Here is a 21,641-nt window from a genome sequence, read left to right on the forward strand (position 1 = left end):
CCACCTACCCGCACTCAGCCCATAACCCTCCACTCCTTTCCTGTCCATATACCTATCCAATTTTACCTTAAATGACACAACTGAACTGGCCTCTACTACTTCTACAGGAAGCTCATTCCACACAGCTATCACTCTCTGAGTAAAGAAATACCCCCTCATGTTTCCCTTAAACTTCTGCCCCCTAACTCTCAAATCATGTCCTCTCGTTTGAATCATTAGCAGGAAGGACAACAGTAATACTGCAATACAAACACATACCACAATTCAGTTATCCTGCAATCAAGGCATAGGCAAGTTTACAGTGGGCATGTTGCAATATTACATGGGAATATAATACTGCATGAACAGTTTCTAGATCAAGCTCAAATAATTCTTAGTGACATCATTCACATGTAACCAGTGTTACTCTAGATTCAATGAGGAGCCAGTGTCCTGCTCAGCAGTTAGTGACGTTCCTCAGAGGCCCACTGCATAAACTTCACTTTAAGCTGGTGGGGTGTGGGGGTGGAGAATAAAATTCAATTAACTTCAGTCAAAGTGAGTGCCACATACTCCTCTTTTTAAGCGAATATTTTAATTAACAATATAGGAACAAAACAATCTTCAGCCCATTTGAATATTTTTTAATAATCCACTGTTAGTATTTGTAATCATGTCATTATTCAATCTATTGTTTAAAATTATAAACAACCCTGTTTGAGAAGCATGTAGTCTAAAAGAGATAAAAGCTTTAAATCCTGAGGTAAATAAATGTTCAGAATGTTATGTACCTTCTGTATAGGCAGCATCATCAGATCCCGCACTCATTCTCCGTGCTTCGTTAATCCGATCATCGAGAGTTGAAGTAGGATCAGCTCCTAGCTGCAAATGTTGGACAGGTTCAGGCTGATGATCAGGGAGGCTTAAGAGGTTGGAAGGTTCAAATGTTGGGGATGCAACCCCAGGGGAAATAGCAGGAGGCTTGTTAGGAGAAACTGTGATCTTAAAAGTGTACTTGGTATTGGGTTGGGTGACCACAACTCGAGGAGAAGTGGCAGCATTGCAATTGCCTGCACTCCGACTTTTGGGTGGATGATGCCGGATGTAGGCAGGCTGAATGAAAGAGGCCTGCTGTGAACCCACACTGACTTGTCCTGCACCACTTCGGGAGGAGGATGACGACCCTGGGTTTGCCGATATGTACACAGTAGGCGGATTTCGCAGGCCTGTTTCATCAGCAGCTGAATTTGCCGAGATATAGAGCTTCGGCTGGTTGCGCCCGACCATTTCCTCGCAGGAAGGAGGACTGGCAGAAATGTAGACTTTGGGCTGACCCCTGCCTACAGGGTGGGTGCTGATGGAAGGTAAAGGTGCTGTGCGAGAGCTGGAGGAACGCATTGTTGAGTTGTTTCTCTGTGGTGATTCAAGTTTGATTTCAATTTGGTTTTTCCGTGGCCCCGTTGAGATATTCTGAATGTTGTACTGACTGTAAATTGAAGGTTGTACATTGTTAGATGATTGATATGGAGGCACTTGAGAATTTGTAGGGGAACTGATAGGCATATACATATGAGACGTCTGATGGCTTTGCTGGCCTGGATAAGCAGACTGCTGAGATGAGGTATATGATGAACCACATTGTGAAGTAATTGGGCTGCAGAAGCCCGGCACTTGCTCCGAATGCTGATGCGAGTGCTGTGGACTCTGGAAGGTTGGCTGCTGTTGACTGTGGCCGAATTGTGAAGCGCCTGTATGTTGCCCAGACATCCAACCAGGCTGCTGTGACATTTGACGGCTTGTACTGCTTTGTGCTGTCACATATGGTCTAATGTAGATAGAATTACCTTGAGGGCTATTAAGTACAGGTGGGGGGACACCACGTATGTGCAGGGATTTAGGAACATTATGGCCAGTCTGAATGTTAGGTGCCAGAGTGACAGTAATAGGGTTGAACCTGGGTATTTGTTGGGCTGTGCCTGATATTCCCTTGGAGGACAAAGGCTGAAGAAGTCCAAGTTGCTGGGGTGAAGAAGAGCTGTTACTTATATCCATTGTTCCAAACATATTGAAGCCTCCGGCCAATTGAGCTGGTGTTACTTGTGCCTCTCCTGTGGGTTCATAGCTGCTTACAGCAGTCTGGAGTACTCCGTCATTAATGCTATGAGTTAGAGTTTTGTTTCCATTTAATTGACTTCCTTCTTTCCAGCGCTGATAGACATTCTGAGACTGGACATCCAAATTGAGTTCAGACATGCGATTGTGAAGTCCAGAAATGTTAGGTTCATCCAAAAAGTTCAGATCTCCTTCTCCGTAAAGGTATTTGGTGCTCTCTTGAGACAAAAACTTACAGCAAGCATCCAAATTGTTACCGTTCTAAGGGAAAAAAAACAGTAAGTTAGAAAACAAAATGAATATACCTCACATTGATACTACAGTCAAACCAGAAATGTCTGGAAACACTTAGTAGCACAGGTAGTGTCTGTAGAGAGAAGAGATAACATTTCAAATCAGTGACTTCAGACCTGAAACTTAAACCAATAATCTTTCCTCAGATGCTGCCTGACTAATTGAGTGTTTTGGCATTGATCAATTTTATATTGTTTTTCTACATCTGTTGTATTTTGTTTTTGACTCACTTTAATATTCTCTCACTGATGGTGAACTTCTGTTTAAAAATCACAAAAAAATACAGACCTAATCACCCAAAATGCTAAAAATCTAATCCCTCACATATTACTATTTAGAAAAATGTTAGCAGGGTTAAACAGTAATATCTTATCAAGAAAAGGTAAAGATGAACGGAAGGAAGTGGAGAAAGAAAAAAAATGGAAGATAGTGGTTGCATTGGTTAGCTTGGAGGCCAGGAAATGCCTCAGTGTAACAAGCTACATAAGGTGCATTTGGACTATCAAACCATAGATCAACATGCAAGTTCTTTAACTTCAAAATTTTTCTGTTACCTCCGTGGAGAATCAGCAAAAGACAGAAATGATGGAAAGTACAAACAGTTTGAAATAAAGACCATGAATAACTTTCAAGATTTTGGGGGGAAAAAACAGCCAAGATGAACAAGGGAGTTTTAGATTTCCAAATAGATCAATGGACCAGTTTCCACAATAGTCAATAGTCAAAATCAAGGACAGTGGAATCAATTTCTTCCAATGTTACTGAACCTACCTGCAGCATACAGTGGGAGACAACAAATTCAGGTACTTCAGGGAACTTTTGCCGCAGGTCATGCAGAACCTGAACATCAATTTGTTGGCTTCCCTGGGCCATTCGTATTCTGCCTCACAATGATGCAAGTTTCAATCACAGCAAAATTCTTGTCTCCCATCAGGCATTTTCTAAAAGTTATGGGTTGAAATAATTAATTTCTGAATTAATTATTCTGCTAATTCTGAATTGTGAATCTAAAAAATTCTTAATAAACAGGCCAACTTAAAATTACATACATAAATAAATATGTACTTTCACAGATTTCATAATATTTATAATTAATGGACTTTCACTCAGTATGGTAGTGCTGGAGTCACTGAATTGCACATTATGTATAATTTCACTCAATTCTTCAAACGAAAGGAACTTCTTCCCCTAAAAGCTGTAGAAACTGGAGGTCAGATGAAAATTTCAAAATTAAATTAGTAAGATTTTTGACAGATAAGGATCATCATTGAATATGGAAACATGGTAAGATTCAAATCAGACATTTCACACTGTGGAACACAGATTCAAGGGGCCTAATGGGCAGCTTGTACATGTCAGCAGAAAATGCAAGATATGGGAATTTTCAGTTCTCAAGTCCATAAACATCACAGGTGTGAACCAGAGACATATTGAGCTCCAAGTTCCTGTGTTTGGGACACAGGAAAGAAATACCACCATCACCAATTAACATTCATTCTACAAAAGTCCAGCACAAGGACTTTTGCTTGTGAAAATTGGTTCAACTACTTTCTCATTCTCATTATACTTAAAGGCACACCCATCACAGAGATTCTCCACCCACCCCATTAACATCCTGGGTGTGACCAATGACCTGAAGCACAAATGAACCAGTTTCATAAACACAAGGAGCTCTGCAGTAACGGTGGCATAAGAGCAAATTAGACGCTGGGCATCCTGCAGTGAAAGTCTCACCTCTCCACATCCCAAACTCTTTCCCCTTCCTACAAGGTACAAGTGACAAGAACAGTGAATATCCTCCATATGCTTAGATTGGTGCAACACCAATTACTCTCAAAAAACTCAACACCACCCAAAACAAAGCAGCTTTTTGGAAAGAAACCCCATTAACCACCTAAACATTTACCACTCAGCACTGTGTGCCACCTGCAAAATGCACTGCAGTTGCTCACTTAAGCCACTCCAAAAGCACCATCTAAACTCACAACCTCTATCACCAAGCAGGATAAGAGCAGCAGGCACATTGGAACACTCTGACCATCCTGATGTGGAAATAAAGCAGTTGTTTTAGACTCGGTTGTTGCCGAGTTGCCGAGTCTAAATTCTAGAAATCCAGACAGTTTCACTGTGGAAGTATGTTCATCAGATTTTACAGGGACAATTAGAATTGGCAATAAGTGCTGGGAATGCTGAGGATGCAAAATAATAAATAAAACAAAGCTAAAGCAGAGAGGAAGACTAATTCCAGGAAAAAGCCCACACTAAAATAAAGAGATGGTCACCCTGTAGTAAGAGAGGACAATCAAACAGAAAAAGGAAACTGAATGGTCACATACAGGGGACCAGGGAATAATGGGCTCTGATAGAAGTTGGATACCCTGTGACATAGGCAAAACAAATGACTTTAGAAAGGAAATAAAAGAATTGCAGAAGCATGGATAACACCCGGGTATGAGGATAGAAGCAGGTGGTGGTGGTGTGAGAGCACCGATTATTTTGAGGGGTGACCGTTAAAAGACACCAGTTTGTGGTGCTGTTTCCCAGGTGCCAAGGTAAGGAATGAATATTAACAGATCCCCAACATAGACTTTTATCATGGACAATTTTTATATCTTCATCTACTCTGTTCTCATCAGAGGCTCACATTCTGTCTTTTTTCTTTTAGCAGCTACCCAAATTCATATTATTTTCTCCATCTATTCAATATTGGATAATGGCAAGATTAAAATGCAGAGTAAAGTAAAATTCTTCTAAAATTATGATTGGAAAGTTTAAAAACTGCAACTCCTTTCTGTTTTGTCAGACAGTATCTATAAGGGGTAGGACAGAGATAATAGTGATTTAAAAATATAGTGAAGAAAGAATAATGTGGTAATGGACTTCATTTGTATTGGTTCTCTTGATGTTTGCCATAAAGCAGAATGTAGGAGAGGATAGGTTTAGCAGAACAAGTGGCTGTGAAGACCAGAAGGTTGAGATGCTTCCAAGTAGCTGCAATACTTATTTATGCATCTTGCAACTACTTTCTCAACAATAAATAAATGCTGTTTTTCCTTCAATAAGCTAAGATCATTGCTGCATAAATAAGTACAGGCAGTCTATGGCTTTGCTTCCCGACAATAAAAGGACACTTGGCTGCTTTGATTGCTTGAGAAGTGGTGTAGAGTAAGCCAGTATTAACTATGGCTGACTCTATCCCCATCAAACAATATGGAAGTGTTTTCTTCACATAAAATTCTGATAACCTAATAATATACATTGTATATAGAGATTCAGCATCAAGCGTCATATATATAATTGGAACATATTTATCATCTAATTTTAAAACCTTATGTTCTTTATATTTCCATCCTAAACTGCTCTGTCAACACCTATAATGGAAGTCTCAAATATAAATCTGTCAACCTGTAATTATTATCTATTATTGATATGATACATCAGCACCTTTTTTTTTGTTAAGGAGATATAGTGTAATTGCATCATGACAAATTGACAGCAGTAACAAACATTACAAATACATACACAAATTAAAAGCTGATGAAGTTCACTGTTGCATGTCAGCATTCTATTTTTTTAAACATATCCCACAGATCAATATCAGATCATGAAACAAAAACAATTGATCTAAAGCACTTAGGTCTTTTCCCCACTCGATAAGTAATCATTGTTTCACTTACCCACTGTGACTGGAAACTTTTATGAAAACAAATGACTACTTCCAAAGAGTAAATTTGAAGATAGTTTGTCTCTGTGGTTCTCTCTCTCAGCTTGATTCACTGTCTGAAGTAAAAGAAAGAAGAGAATTATCTAAAGTTGAAAACTTATTGTAATTTATTATCTGGTTTTAACTCTATTTAATTTATAAAAATCCAAATATAGTTAAAGAAACATTTCATTTTATTCAGCAGAGTACATTTTGTAAATAAAAAATGTACAAATTAAGCACACTCACTAGAATAGACCATCTTATATCTCAAACCTGATCCATCATTTGATATGATGATGGCTGGTCTATGTTGGCCTCAACTTCTCTTCGGTGTCAGTACTCTACAGCCTTCAAATTTTTGAAAGATTGGAGAATTATCTATCACCATCTTAGACACTTCTAATGATCTAGTCTCTGGGGGTAAAGAATTTCTGGAGCTTCTCCATCCCCTGAAAAAAAATGTTTTGCACACTCCATTTTAAATGACTGGTCCCTTACCTTATTATCATGCCCCCTTGCTTGAAACTCACTTACTCCTGAAAATATTTCAAAATCTAACTCTGTCAAACCTCAACACCTTTAAGAGCTTCAGTAAGGTCACCCTTTGTTCTTCTAAGCTCCAAAGAATTCAGAGACAAACTGTTTAACTTCTTTAGGAAGGACAATCCTCAGAGCCAATGCATAATCTTGTTGAATCTTCTTTGGACTAACTTCAATATTGTATCCTTCTTTATATATCGTCATGTGCCGTGTCAAATGATGTGCATGATCATGGTCTATAACCATGATTGTTCTTGGGAAAATTTTCTACAGAAATGATTTACCAATGTCTTCTTCTGGGCAGTGTCTTTACAAACCAGGTGACCCCAGCCATTATCAATATTCTTCTGAGACTGTCTGCCTGGCATCAGTTTTCACATAACATGATGTGCACCAGCTGCTCATACAAACATCTACCCTGCTCCCATGGCTTCATGTGACCCTGATCAGAGGATAAGCAAGTGCTACACCTTGCCCAAGGGTGACCTGCAGGCCAATGGAGAGATAGAGCCTTTGGTAGAGATATATCCCTGTCACTGTATTTCAGGTGTGATCTCACAGGGCTGCAGTTGTCACCATCACCTTGATAATGATACTGTTTCAGGCTATTTTCAAAATTAGTTTTCCAACTTTTAAAATAATTTTGAAAATAGCTACATACAAGATATAAAAATACAGTACCACATGTTAAGCTAACTGCTGACATAGTCCTCTCCAAAATTCTCCCTGCATGCATACAATTGATTAACAAAGTTAAAAACTTGGCTTTTTTAAGGTGAGAATTTTCAGAAATCAACATAAAAACATTCAAAAGGTTAATAAATAACACGGGGAAGTAAAATTTTGTAACATTCTGAGTAAATTAAGTGCTAAATCAAATAGTTCAAAAATAATTTTATTTTGAGATTCTAGGTGCTTCATTAGAATCTAATTCAACAATAGAAGTATTGACAGATACTGGACCTGAAAGGTTAGCTGTCTTCTTCTCTGCAAGGATGTTGCCAGACGTCTTGCAATATTTGTTACTTTAAAACATTTATAGATTTATTACTCACAAAAGTGCTTTTTAATTGTCAAATTCTTCAGGTATATTAAAAGGGATGACCAGGGAGTGACTAGGTCCATTAGACCATAAGATATTGAAGCAGAATTAGGCCATTTGGCCAATCGAGTCTGCTCCACTTAAGAAAATCAGGGGCACCTATGTGTGGAGCCACAGGAGATAACAGAAATATTTTTCATTTGTATTTACAAATGAAGATATCACGGATACCAAAGGCGGCAATAAGTAGCAAGGTTTTGGAATATATATATATATTCATAACCTTCAAGTATTTGCAACTTGAAGTACAATGGTGCTAGAAAGCTTATGATCCCTGTAGAATTTTCTCCATTTCTGCATAAATATGACCTAAAATGTGATCAGATCTTCACGAAAGTCCTAAAACTGGATTAAAAGAACCCAATGAAATAAATAACACAAATAAACATTCATTTATGGAGAAAAATGATCCAATATTGCGCATATTTGTTGGAAAAAGTATGTGAACTTTTGCTTTCAGTAACTGGTACTCGTGCAGCATCAACTTCAACCAAATGTTTCCAATAACTGTTGATCAGTCCTGCACATCAGCTTGGAGGAATTTTAGGCCGTTTCTCCTTACAAAACTACCTCAACTCTGAGATGTTGGTGGACTTCCTTGCATGAACTGCTTGCTTCAGGTCCTTCTATAACATTTTTATAGGATTAAGGTCAGGACTTTGACTCGGCCATTCCAAAACACAAATTTTCTTCTATTTAAACCATTCTATTGTTGATTTACTCTTGCCTTTAAGATTATTGTCTTGCTGCATTATCCAACTTCTACTAAGCTTCAGGTGACGGATTGCTACCCTGACATTCTCCTGTAAAATGTCTTGATATAATTTTTAATTCATTGTTCCCTCAACAACAACAATTGCAAGCTGTCCAGGCCCCGAGGCAGCAAAGCTGCCCAAACCATGATGCTCCTCCCACCATGCTTCACAGTTGGGATGAGGTTTTGGTGTTGGTGTGCAGCACCCTTTACCCTCCAAACACAGCAATGTGCATTTCTGCCAAATACTTCAACTTTTGTCTCAACTGTCCACAGAACATTGTCCCAGAAGTGTTATAGAACATCCAGGTGGTCTTTTGCAAACTTGAGATACGCACTAGCTTTTTTTTTGGAAGAGCAGTGCTTTTCACCATGGTGGCCTATCATGAACATCATTTTTACTCAGTGTTTTTCTTATAGTGGACACATGAGCGGAGAGACTTTAGCAAGTTCTAGAGATTTCTGCAGGCCTTTTGCTGTTACCCTTGAGTTCTTTTTCACCTCCTTCAGCTTTCCATGCTGTGCTCTTAGTGTGATTTTTGCAGGATGCCCACTCCCAGGGAGAGTAGCAACAGTACTGAATTTTCTCCATTTGCAGACAATTTCTCTTACTGTGAACTGATGAACACTCAGATCCTTAGAAATGCTTTTGTAGCCTTTTCCAGCTTCTTGCATCTCTACAATCTTCTAAGACCCTCTGAAAGTTATTTTGATTGAGGCATGATGCACATAAACAGATCCTTCTTGGGAACAGTAGCCTCTGTTAGTAACCTGGCTCTGTGCGTACTAATAGGACAGGGCACCTCTACTACACACACCTCCAATCTCATCTCATTGATTGGAACACCTGACTCCAAATAGCTTTTGTAGAAGGCATTACCCCAGAGGTTCACAAACTTTCTAGCACCACTGTACATTAAGTGTGCAAATCCCCAGGTCCTGATCACAGCCCAACCTTATAGGAGGCAAGAGAAGAAACTATGGAGACTTTTGTGAAGATATTTGCTTCATTAGCCACTGGAGAAGTTCCAGAGACTGGATGGTGGCTAATATTGTTCCATTGTTCAAGAAAGGTAGCAAGGACAGGCCAGTGAACTTCAGACTAGTGAGCTTGACTCAGAGGGCGGAGGAAAGTCAAGATGGTGTTATGCAGCAACTCCTTTGCTAGCATCTTCAGAAACAGCTTTATTTCTATTTTTGATATCTCTTTTTTTCCCCCTTTTCAAGGTTCTTTTGAAGTATCTGACTCTGTGTTACATGCTGACCGGAATGGGACCTGCTCACAGGACCTCCCAACCGGCTGCTTTTTGATATCTCAAGGACACAGCCTGGAAGACTAGTGTGCCTTCAGGGTGCCAGATTTTCATGGCCCTAGAGACGGGCCAATTCAAGGCCGGTGCTCCTGACTGAGGCTTTGTGAGAGAATGGCAGGCTAGCTTTCGTGAGCTGTGTCCAGAGAGCTGAGCCCTGGGGCTGACTCTCTGGGTGCAGGGCTTGGAAAAAGTAACACAAAAGGCTTTTAACATCATTAATCAGTGAGTTGTTTTTTATGTCTCCCATGTCTCCCCTCTCACTATGAAATGGGGACACCTCTTTTTCCTTTATTAGGGATAGAGAGAATCTGTGGTATATCAAATTATCGGGTGAATGAGCATCTTCAGGGTACCGCAAGCCTGTGTTTTTAATGATGCTTTGATGCGTGCTTTGAGTGTTCAGTGGAAGATGCTAATGCTATTTTGCTGGAAGTGGGAGGCGTGGCCTTGCTGCTGCTTGTGCATGGGAGAGTGAGCTGGGAGGGGCTTTGGGGTTCAACATTTAACTGTCATCCATTCTTTGGGGAATTCCTCTGTTTTTGTAGATGCTTGCAAAGAAAAAGAATTTCAGTACGTATATTGTATACATTTCTCTGACATTAAACGTACCCATTGTACCTATGGAATTGTAGGGAAGTTACTAAGGGAATTTTTGAGGGACAAGATCTATTGCCACTTGGATAGTTAAAGCATGATCAGGAACAGTCAGCATGGTATTGTGCATGGGAGATGATGTGAAGAAGTAACTAAGGCAATAGATGAAAGCAGGGCAATGGATGTTGTCCATAGACATCGACTTCAGCAAAGCCTTTGTCAAAGGCCCACGTGGCAGGCTGTTTAGAAGGTTTGGTTGCATGTCATTTCAGGGGGAGTTAGCAAGATGGATTCAGAATCAACTCAATGATAGGAAGCAAAAGGTGATGGCTGAAGGTCAGTTCACTGACTGGGGAAAGGGAAGTGTACCCCAGTGATCAGTGTTGAGATCCATGTAAATGATTTGGATGTGAATGTACCTGTCATGATTAGCATATCTGCTGATGATACTAAAGTATGGGGTTTTGTTGATAGTAAAGTAGGTTACAATGAATTACAAAGAGATCAGTTAGGGAATGGCAAAGGGACTTCAACTTAAAATACATAGGAGGTGAGGCATTTTATACAGTCAAACCAGGGTAGGACCTATATAATGAATGGCAGGCATTGGCAAGGGGTTGTGGAACAGAGGGACCTGGGAGTACAAGTAGAGTGCTTGCTTACAGTTGCGCAAGTACAGAGTGGTGAAGAAGACATTTAGCATGCTGGGCTTTGTCAGGGCATCGCGTATAAGAGCGAGGACATTATGTTGCTGTATACAAGTCATGGGTGAGTATTCTGTACAGTATTGATCACTGTTATAGAAAAAAATTATCAAACTATAGAGGGTGCAGAAGAGATTTACAAGGATGTTGCCCGAGTTATAGGTAGAGGTTAGCCACGCTGGATCTTTATTCTTTGGAGCATAGGGGAATGAGACGAGCCCTCATAGAAATTTATAAAATCATGAGTGGTATGGAGAAGGACCGTCATAGTCTTTTCCAAGGTTGGGGAGTCCAAAACAAATGTGCACAGTTACAAGAGGGAAGAGATCTCAAAGAGACGTGAGAGGTAACTTCTTTAGATGGTAGTGAGTACCTGCAATGAGCTGTTGGAGGAAGTGGTTGAGGGAGGTGCAACTGCAACACTTAAGAGGCATTTGGATAAGTGCATGGAGGGGACCGACTTGCAGAGTTATGGTCCAAATGCGGACAACTGGGACTAGCAGTGAGGATGTTGTGGTCGACATGGACCAGTTGGCTAAAGGGCTTTACTTCCATGGTGTGTAACTCTAACACTATGATTAAATACCTTATGATAAACAAGCTCATTCATGTCATCAAATTCATGATGACTCCCAATTCTAATAACTCCACTACTTTCTCCCCAAGTATTTCTCACACATGTTCTCATCAGCTCTTTGATTCGTTTGGCATTTACTTGCACTGAGGGGTATTTAACATCCCAGCTCAACTTTGGGATATGGGAGGAAACAGAAGCATCCAAAGGAGGTCCATACAGTCACAGAGAGAACATATAAATTGAGCAATGATAGCACCCAAGGTTAGGATTGAACTCCAACCTCTGGAGATGTGCCAAAGCAGCATTTCATTTCCAATATTTCCCTTTAAGACTTTCTGAATCTGCTCCTTTTTAAAAAATAAAAGTATCTGCTAATTCTCTAGATTCACTTTTCAGGATTAATTGTTCTGCAAATATTTTCTCAACCTATTCATGATTAACATCTGCTTTACCTTTAAGCAATAACAAAGAAATATGAGTCAACAGGAATGAGGTGTTATGCAACAGGGACTTAAAAAGTACGAGACTTAATTTAAAACTAGTTGATCCTTCAGGACATATAGACACAATGAGCAAGAATACACATATATTCTTAGATTCTTCAAATGCCTGGCCTTGGATTATACTTTTACCTTGAAGATAGCTAACGATTTTTGGAACAGATTTTTTTTCTCTGAATTGTGAACAAAGTGCAAGAGTGGCATGCACATACTCCTTAAATAGAGTATTAGGCACAAATACACTGAAGGTTTAAAGTCATAGTTATTTTTACTTATGATAAAAATATAAATGTTTGCATATTTCTATTCTACATTTAACCCAAGCACTAATGTGATCAATGAAAAGTTAAGAGTAGGATATAAAGTCTATGTATATTTTCTGGTCCATCAATGAAGGTCAAAATGCTTTTGCCACAGATTTTTCTTTACTCACAATGGGTGATGATTCAGTGACAATTTTTCAATTCTGTAACTCATTCAAAAATTTATGGAATCCATCTCAGGCAAGATCATTTATCCTAAGTAATAATAGCCAAGTTTAGTTGGCACATTAAGTAACACCACACAATTGATAGAATTAATTGCTAATAAGGTCACTTGATCCTCTTTGAATAAGCTATCTGCCAGCATATTCAATACATTTTCCAACATTTCAAACATGAAGTCAATTCCCTTCTGAAAGTTACTTAACAGCAGTTTATTACTCCCCCCCCCCCCAACTGCTTCATTCCAGTTGAAAAACTTCAACCTTTTTATTCCAATACCCAAGGGTCTGCAGTATGAAAGATTACAATGTCAATCTTCATTCAATTCAGAAAACAGATTCCTTTGATTCTTGTGGACAGCAACTGATCAGGAAAAACCACAAAGGAAATAAAGTGTCAGCAAACATAAACTAGTAGCTCAAATTCCCCTGGCTTTGTAGGTTAGAATGGCCCTACAGTTGAAGGGACAATGTGAAAGAATCATACAATACCATGATTACTTTGACAGTGGACAACGAACAGGATGTTTCCAATAGTGAGAGAGTCTGGGTCAGAAGGGACAGCCTCACACCAGAAGGGCATCCCTTTAGAAGGGAGATGAGGAAGAATTTCTTTAGCCAGGTGGTGGTGAATCTGTGGAATTTTGTGCCACTGCCAGCTATGGAGGCCAAGTCATTGGATATATTTAAAGAGGAGGTTGACAGGTTCTTGATTAGTAAGGGTGTTAAAGGTTATGAGAAGAACGGGGTTGAGAAGGAAAATAAATCAGCATGTGATCAAATGGAGAACAGACTTAATGTGCTGAATGGGCTATTTCTTTTTCTATATCTCATCTTAAGAGAAAAAAAAAAGGTGACAGCATTTGTCGTTAGTTGATCAAGGACCACAGACCTAACACTTTCACCAAAAAAAAAATCATGGGACACAAGCGGAAATGAGTACAAGTAGAAGCTGGAATTTACTGCAGTGGAACAGAATCAATTAGTGCTTTCAACAGGTTAACTGGAAAAGTATTTGTGAAAAGCAATTTGCAGGGCTAAGTGGTCAAAAAAAAAACTTGTCAATATGATTGACAGGATTGTTCTGCCATAACAGGTATAAACTCAAAGTAAGTGGCAACCTCCTGTGCCATAACAACCTACGATTTTATAAAAACTAAATTTAGTCACATTCAACTATCTCACAAAGAAAAATACTTTTACAAATAGCCAATTTGTAATTTTGTACGAATTGAAACAGAGCTAAAACCAAATGATCTGTGTTCCTCTCACTCTCATATTTTATATGAATGCCTCCCACAACTTATGGATTCCCCAAAGTACTTTCTGAAGTGCAGTGACTGCAATAATGCAGGAAATGTGCCAGCCAATTTTGCCACATTTCATCGGGTCAGGAATATTATTTTGACCAGATAATCTTATTAGAACCAGTTTACTGATTGTAGACACAGGTTAGACCAAAAAAAAGTGCTTTCCACCAGACTAAGCATGGGAAAATTTGATGAAAAACTGAAAGTTTGGTATGGGCCACCAAATCCCAAGGACTTTCTACAGGGGCACAATTGAGAGCCTCTGTATTCTCAACTAGCTGCATCACTGCCTGGTATGGGAACTGTATCTCCCTTAATCACAGGACTCTGCAGAGAATGGTGCGGACAGCCCAGCGCATCTGTAGTTGTGAACATCTCATGATTCAGGACATTTACAGACAGGTGTGTAAAAAGGGCCCATAGGATCACTGGGGTCTCAAGTGATCTGAATCACAATCCATTCCAGCTGCTACCATCCAGGAAGTGGTACCACAGCAGAAAAGCCAGAACAAACAGGCTCTGGGACAGCTTCTTCCACCAGGCCATCAGACTGATGAATTCACGCTGATTTAAGTATACTCTATATTACATTGACTGTTCTATTTATTATAAATTACTAATGACTGCATACGGTATATTTAGACTGAGACGTAACATAGGATTTTTACCCCTCATGTATGTGAAAGATGTAAGAAATAAAGTCAATTCAATTCAAAAAGCAACTTTCAATTCAAAAAGGTTGCTTTGAAATCATTTGGGGGAATAAAAGTATACAGAAATACAGATATAAAACAAAGGAACATTCCTGAATGAGTCTTCCACTTGCTCTTAGAGAAGACCCAGCTGGGCAGAATGAAAAGCTATGTACAATTCTATAAATCCGCAACTGACGATAATATCTTAGGAGAAAAAACTCAGCCTCAGGCTTTTGAGTGTCTGGTCTTGAGCTAGAAATATTGAAACTACACAAAAACATAGCTGTGTTTAATTCTGTTATTTAAAAATCTGTAATTAATTTGAGATCACTTATATCAAGCCTGTGGTCAGCAGGCTGAAAGGAAATATTCAATTTTGCACTTCCCCCACCATTTCAAACAGTTCACTTTTCCCCCATGTTCATTAACCATGAACAGATCACAATCACTTGGTCAACTGAAAGAATTTTTATACGATGAATCTACTTTAAAACCATGATCAATGCTTTAAGATTAAGGCTTTGTTGACTACTAAAAATGTGTTTACGATGACCAACTCATACTGAATATTTAAAATGTTAAATTAAATTATGTAGTTACCTTTCCAATGTAGAGATTAGCTCTGGATGTCAGTAGTATTTCTGAGCAAATGAGAAGTAACCCCTTTTATTTTCTCCCCCAAACAAAAACTGTGAGAGGCCAGCTTACCATTAACTCTACCCTGTACCATTTTTCCAGTACCTTGGTTAATGTCAGGCCTCTTATTTACATCCTGCTTCTAATACAGTAACTGCTCCATCCCCAAAGCCAGAGGCTCTGTGTCTGGTGTGGAACTGAAAATACTACAAACTGCCAAAAGCTGGTACCTTGGAGGACATTGTTTCCTCCCAACAGATCATTTGTACTTTCAGGATATTCTTCACAGATGCCTTGAAAGAGGTAGCCAGGTTCACACAACCTCAATCCCACAAATGCACCAAGAGTTTTTGTTTCCCCCCCCCCTCCCCCAATATTTCCTATGCACAGTTTACATAAATGCTGCCTTTTGGGAACTGAAGCAAAGACGCTATATTAATAACATTAGGAATTTTACACCTTAAGTGCAACATAATACCTGTCAGTTTCATGCTACATTTTGCCACACTTGCAGTCACACTTAATAATCTACTGACCTTTTAACTGCCAGGAATTTGCACACAATCTAGCCTGATAATCCAGTGACGTACCCAAAGCTATGTGACATTTGGATTAAGCATTAAACTGGTATCTCATCTCTTTTTTCATGTAGGACCCCATGGTACTATTTCAACAATAACCAAAGAGCTCTCTCTGGAATGGTGCTAGTCTGTCAAACAACATCACCCAAGTCAGATGATCAAATCACTACAAGGTTATTAGTGGGAACTTGGTATGGATAAATTGACGGCTGCATTTCCCTGCTTTACAAAAGTCCAACACTTCAATTAAAAATAAAAATCTTAAATACTGCAAATGCTGAAAATCTGAAACTAAACAGTAGAGACTGGAAATACTGTCAAGCAGCACTGGTGGAAAACAAGTTAATTCGTCAGCTCGAACACCTTTCTCACCTCGTCTCTTGAGAATGCCAGCATTTCCTACTTAATAAGTATTTAACTAAATTTTAACATAAATAATGTCTTTCTCCTTGACTTACCTCAAATTGGTTCATTCTTCTCATATAACTGACTCCTCCTCCTCCCAACTGCATTGCCCAGATCCAGAAGATGGTCTGCACAGATGACCAATACATAAAATTAATTGGAAGGAACATATTTATATAAAAATTATTAATAATTCATTCAACTTGCCCCTCTTACCCTTAACATCACTATACAAGCTCCAAAACTATTTACTGACTAATCCTAAAATATATTCCTCACCAAATGGTTAAAAAATTACTTGTTCTGTTGAGCCTTTGAGGAAGAACACTCCTAACATTTTCAATGAGCCACTCACACTGGGAAAAAAACACAGCCCAAAATTGTTAACTATCAGGCTCTTCCCAGAGAAGACAGTGCTTCAACCAAAGTGTTTCAAAACAAGATCATAAGAAATTCAGTTATGGTGCCAAAAAAAAGCAGCAACACAAATGTTAGTTAAAAGGGAACTAAATCCACATCAGAATTAAAAGTAAAGGCCTTTGACTGAGTACAAGACCACCACACAGGTGCCCTCCTGCTAAACAAGCTTTGTGTACTATTGTAGACTTTTCACCAAAATAGATAATCAGGTTCTAACCACAGCAACAGGATCACTTCAAACATTTCAGTTCCCCTTTGCCCAAAGTTCTCCCATTCTATAATCTAATATCTGGGTTTTGTATGCATCACATATCCCATCTCACCAATATATATGATATCTGTGTATCCTTGTTCCAACAATCTTCACCAAGACCTTTAGAATGAATATATTGTTCTACATTCTTCTACACATGGCTTTTAAAGTCCTTTACATCACCTAAACTACAACATTCACTTTTAAAGGCAACAAGAGTTAAGGGATACTTAAAACAAGATTTAAAAAAATAAAGTCAAGTCAGAGGAAAATCCCACCAATAAGAATCAAGCTCTGTAGATCCAGTCAGTGTCTCAACTCTATCAAGAATGATGTAGGCAAAAGATCATATAAACACAGAGCTAATACACAACATGTATAAATCATTACATAGAAAGACTCTTAAGAAAAACTGACAAACATGCAGAGGAACACATTAGTAGAAAAAGATTTATTGAGTTGGGGTAAGACTTCCATAAATGAAGGAGGCAATCCTTTTGTTGAAGGTAGAATGGTTTAAATATTAAATGTATATTGTTACTGATGGATGATGGGATTGCACAAGTAGATCCAGAATTATTATGTGATTGTGGACAGTGGTTTTATTCACTGAAAGAGCAGTAGAACCAATACAGTAACCTAGTGGTTTCCACCCAGCTAACCTGAGGGAGATTTTTCTTCTACTTTATCTATTGCCAAACTATTGGAAACATATGGGATAAAATTATTTGCTAAACAAATAGCCAATCAACACAGATTTATAGACAGGATTGTCTGATCAACCTTCTAAAATTAACTGAATCAATAGAGGGATACATTAAGGAAATATAGTACACAATTTTCAAAAGTAGAAGTGAAGTATTTGTGTTTTTAAAAAAGCTTTTTTGGATAGATAGGATCAGATGAAATAGTAAAGATATTTGTAACGGAAATTAAAGGTGAGTAAAACAGGCAAAGGACAAATGGATAGAGGAAGACATGATGAGTGGTACTCCATGGAAGTCTGTATTGGAAATTAGCTACAATAAATACGATTTAAGAATGGAAGCAGTAGGGAAATTAGCTAATGAACAGAAATTGGGCTATATAGCAAATTGCAATGAAGATCAATCTAGACCCAAGGAGGACTGAGACAAATGCAATTCCAAGTAGAAAAATATCAACAAATGCATTCTTTAAAAAAAACAAGGAGAGTAATTATCATCATGATTAATGGATGAATGAATCAGTAAGAATTTAAACAGGGTTATGGAGGAACAGAGGGATCTTGGTGTAAAAATTAACTGATCTTAAATGATACCAATGCAGAAGCAGCAAAGACAATTCTTGGTATTGTGTCCAAATGTGAAGAAGCGTGCATGAAACTTCCATATTTCGTTCAGAACAGTTTGAGCACGACTATTAAAAGAAAAACTTTGAAGGAATGGTTCAGCAGGATGTTACCAGTAGTTTACAAAATAATAGATCTGAAAGGATTTTGTTTATTTTTGAGACCACCATGTTTGCCCATTTTTAATTGTCTCAAGAAGCTGGGATATGAAAGCTTACTTAATGAAGCTTAAGAACTCAATGGTACTCCTCTGGTTACCAAACTAACTAGGTATATTTTTCCATCTCATATCTATCAAAACAAGATTTGGAAATCAAAATAATTTTAGCCACTTCAACCAAGTAGAGCAGGGATAGAACATAGAACATTACAGCACAGTACAGGCCTTTCATCCCACAATGTTCAAGATCAATTTAACCATTCCCTCCTCCCATGTAGGTACTTTGGGCTGACTGAAGAACCTATTGTATTTTGCTGTTTTAAAAAAAAACAGGTCCTCAGCATTTGCAGTATTTTGATTTTAGGAAAACTGGCAAAGGAAACTGGAGGGGGATTTGTGGGGGCGAGGTGAATTTGCTTAGTGACCTGCACTGCCTGAAAACTTGAAGCAAATTCAATAGCAACTTCCAAAGATAACATTAAAAGAAAATTTGCATCCATGTGCCTATCTTAGAGTTTCTTAAATACCCCTAATGTATCCACCTCTACCTGACCAGACATTCACGATTAAAGAATCGAGATACTTCTCATGATTACAGCAGATTCTTTGTCAGTACTGGTCTGAATCAACTGTGTTAAGAAATAACAGAGTCAAAGGGAAAATTAGCTGTGGGGTGGGGGGGGGGGGGGAAGGTTGAAGAAAAAAATGTGGATGTTGAACTCACTGCTACAAACTATGGTCAAAGCAGAGCCAGCACAGATACTAAAATATTTAACCCTCAACCAACTCTGATAAAAAAAATGATTATTGGACTTTATTTCTGACATTTTAAAATGTGATCTATACTAAACATACTCTATTGCTCAATCCTCCGTATCAAAGCAATAGTACTCGATTGACTGCAAACCACTAAGATTTTCTGCAAGAGGTATAAACTTCTATCTGTAAGTACTACCAGATGTCTGAGAAAAAGTAACAAAATTAACATACATTGGAACAAGTTATACTCAATATGCAAGCTGGTACTGTTGATAGGCATCTACATATAATATCACCAAATTCAAAGGATAGCTTGTCAACTCCAATTCTGAAGTTTATTAGCCCAAAACATTATTTCTTGCTCCACGGTTGCTGCCTGACCAAAGTACGTACAGGATTTTGCTTTTTTTAAAAATTTCAGGTCTTCAGCATTTGCAGTACTTTGCTTTTAAGAAAACTAGCAAAGGAAATGGAGGGTGGGGGGGGGGGGGAGGGAAAGAAAAGGAGAATTTGGTTAGTGACCTGCACTGCCTGAAAACTAGAAACAAATTCAATTGTGACTTCCAGAGAAACTTTAAGGAAAATCTTCCGATTCAGATTACAGGTCAAAGGAAAAGAGTTTGGTTTATTGAATAGCTCTACATAAAAAAAAACAAAGCTGGGTCCTTACAATTCTATTATTTGATTTTGATCAGAATGGCAAATAACAAGCTTTCAGAGCTCAATCTGTGGGACCTAAAAGAAATCAAAGGTTAGGGTTCACCCATGATGCACTAGTAAAGTTGACCACCATGCTATTTGCACAAATGGAATCAAATTATTGGGACGTGGATTTGTGAACTTAACTGAAATCAACTCCAACAAATCTCAATTATACAGTGCCAAATTTTCCTCTCATGGCTTCAATACTCAGCCAAGCTGATATGACCTGCAAAGGCAGCAAGTTATTGAAACTGTCATGAACAGAGTTTGCAACCTTACATTCTTTGTCACGACATTAATCTAATGTGGCTTCAATTATGTGCAGATCACATCTGACTATCCTGAGGGGATAATCTGACAACTCATCCTGGCAGCTGACAATGTTCATTATCTCAATGGACAAACAGCAACATAGCATGCAAACTAAGCACTTGAGTCACTCAGAGACATTAAGGAGAGCCCAATACAAGATCAGTACTGCAGGTACATTCTACTCACTAGCAAGGACCCCAGCCATACCACTTACTGATTCTTAACAGTATGGATCATGTTAAGCTACTTAGGACCAAGCAGTCAAACTATAGATACCATGACCATAAAATGGAATCACACTTAAACACAAAACCATCATTATAAAGGGCAGGCCACTCAAGACCCTGACCCACACTCAGAGAAAAACCCATGTAAGAAATCTCACAGAAGACTAGTGAAGATGGACAGGAAGGGTCACTTTATCCACAATAACTTACTCCAGTAAAGGCAGTGGGCTAGTAAGGTTGCCAGGGCCTGGGGATCCGAGCTGCACCTCCAGGGACAAGGTCCTGGGAGCTGGTCCACACTACCAGGGCCCTTGAACCTTGACGATCAGGCCATACAGCTAGGATCCTGACATTTAGGCTGCACCGCCACGGTTAGGGTGACCTATTTTCTATCAAGGATCTGGCACCCGGAGCCCAGGCCGCACAACCAGGGTTCTGACACCCACATCGCACCTATCCTGGATAAATGGGGGGGCCCCTGGACGTGGTAATGAAGCGGTCTGCCCCGAACCGACTGGTCCTGGAATCCGCTTGGGTTGTCAGCACTGTGAGCCCGCAGCCTCGGGGGGGGGGGGGGGGGACGGGGCTGGCATGACGGGAGCCCGGGGGAAAGGGGGGAGCCGGTGAGGACCGGGCCGCTGGTCCCGGGCCCCGCCATCAGCCGGGTGCGATGTACGCCCACGCCAAGTGATCCTTCGCTTCATTCTCCCTACCCCCGCTTACCGTCGCCGCTCCTCCCTTCTCCCTCTGTCTCTCCCCAGACGGAGGCGCCCCGGCTCCACCCACCCGGCCGGATCGCTCTCAGGGGCGGCCGTCACCCAGCCAAGCGAAACCAAAATACCAGCACAACATGGCGGGGGCCTGACGGCGGAACTCGCGAGAGCCGCCTTTACCCTCGCGAGAACCGCCTGGGTCTCGCGGCGTCCCGGCCGAAGGGCGGGAGGGGCTCGAGCGAGCGGACGGATGGAGCCTCCTCTGCGGCTCGGTTAATGCGCTTCGTAAATCTGTGATAATGTTGCAAAGCTGACAATGTGCCAGGGCGATGTTATTTTTATCATTTAACAGATACTTAAAGGGTGCAAATAAGTTTTTAATTCGTTGGCTGGACTATGATTCTTAATGCAAACGATTTTCTGTTTGCATTCGCAACAGCGTTGAGCACCTTCAGTAAAACACAGAGATATTGGAGCAG

The 21,641-nt window shown here is 39.5% G+C and overlaps 1 protein-coding gene across 2 annotated transcripts in view; it reads right to left on the reverse strand.

Moving 5' to 3' along the window:
• The window catches only part of tab2 (TGF-beta activated kinase 1 (MAP3K7) binding protein 2), a 31,821-nt gene extending 10,500 nt beyond the window's left edge, over nucleotides 1–21,321 (reverse strand). The window contains exons 1-5 of one of the 2 annotated variants that reach the window (XM_059986351.1): nucleotides 21,173–21,321; nucleotides 16,340–16,414; nucleotides 6,063–6,165; nucleotides 3,157–3,326; nucleotides 771–2,352 (exon numbers count right to left, since the gene is read on the reverse strand). In XM_059986351.1, the coding sequence (XP_059842334.1) occupies nucleotides 771–2,352; nucleotides 3,157–3,258 (1,684 nt within the window). In that variant the 5' untranslated portion in view covers nucleotides 3,259–3,326; nucleotides 6,063–6,165; nucleotides 16,340–16,414; nucleotides 21,173–21,321. The remainder of the gene's footprint in view (nucleotides 1–770; nucleotides 2,353–3,156; nucleotides 3,327–6,062; nucleotides 6,166–16,339; nucleotides 16,415–21,172) is intronic. The other variant, XM_059986352.1, reaches the window with a different exon arrangement.
• Nucleotides 21,322–21,641: the final 320 nt, after the last annotated feature.

The sequence above is a fragment of the Hypanus sabinus genome, chromosome 12 (genome assembly GCF_030144855.1).
Source record: "Hypanus sabinus isolate sHypSab1 chromosome 12, sHypSab1.hap1, whole genome shotgun sequence".
Lineage (NCBI taxonomy): Eukaryota > Metazoa > Chordata > Chondrichthyes > Myliobatiformes > Dasyatidae > Hypanus > Hypanus sabinus.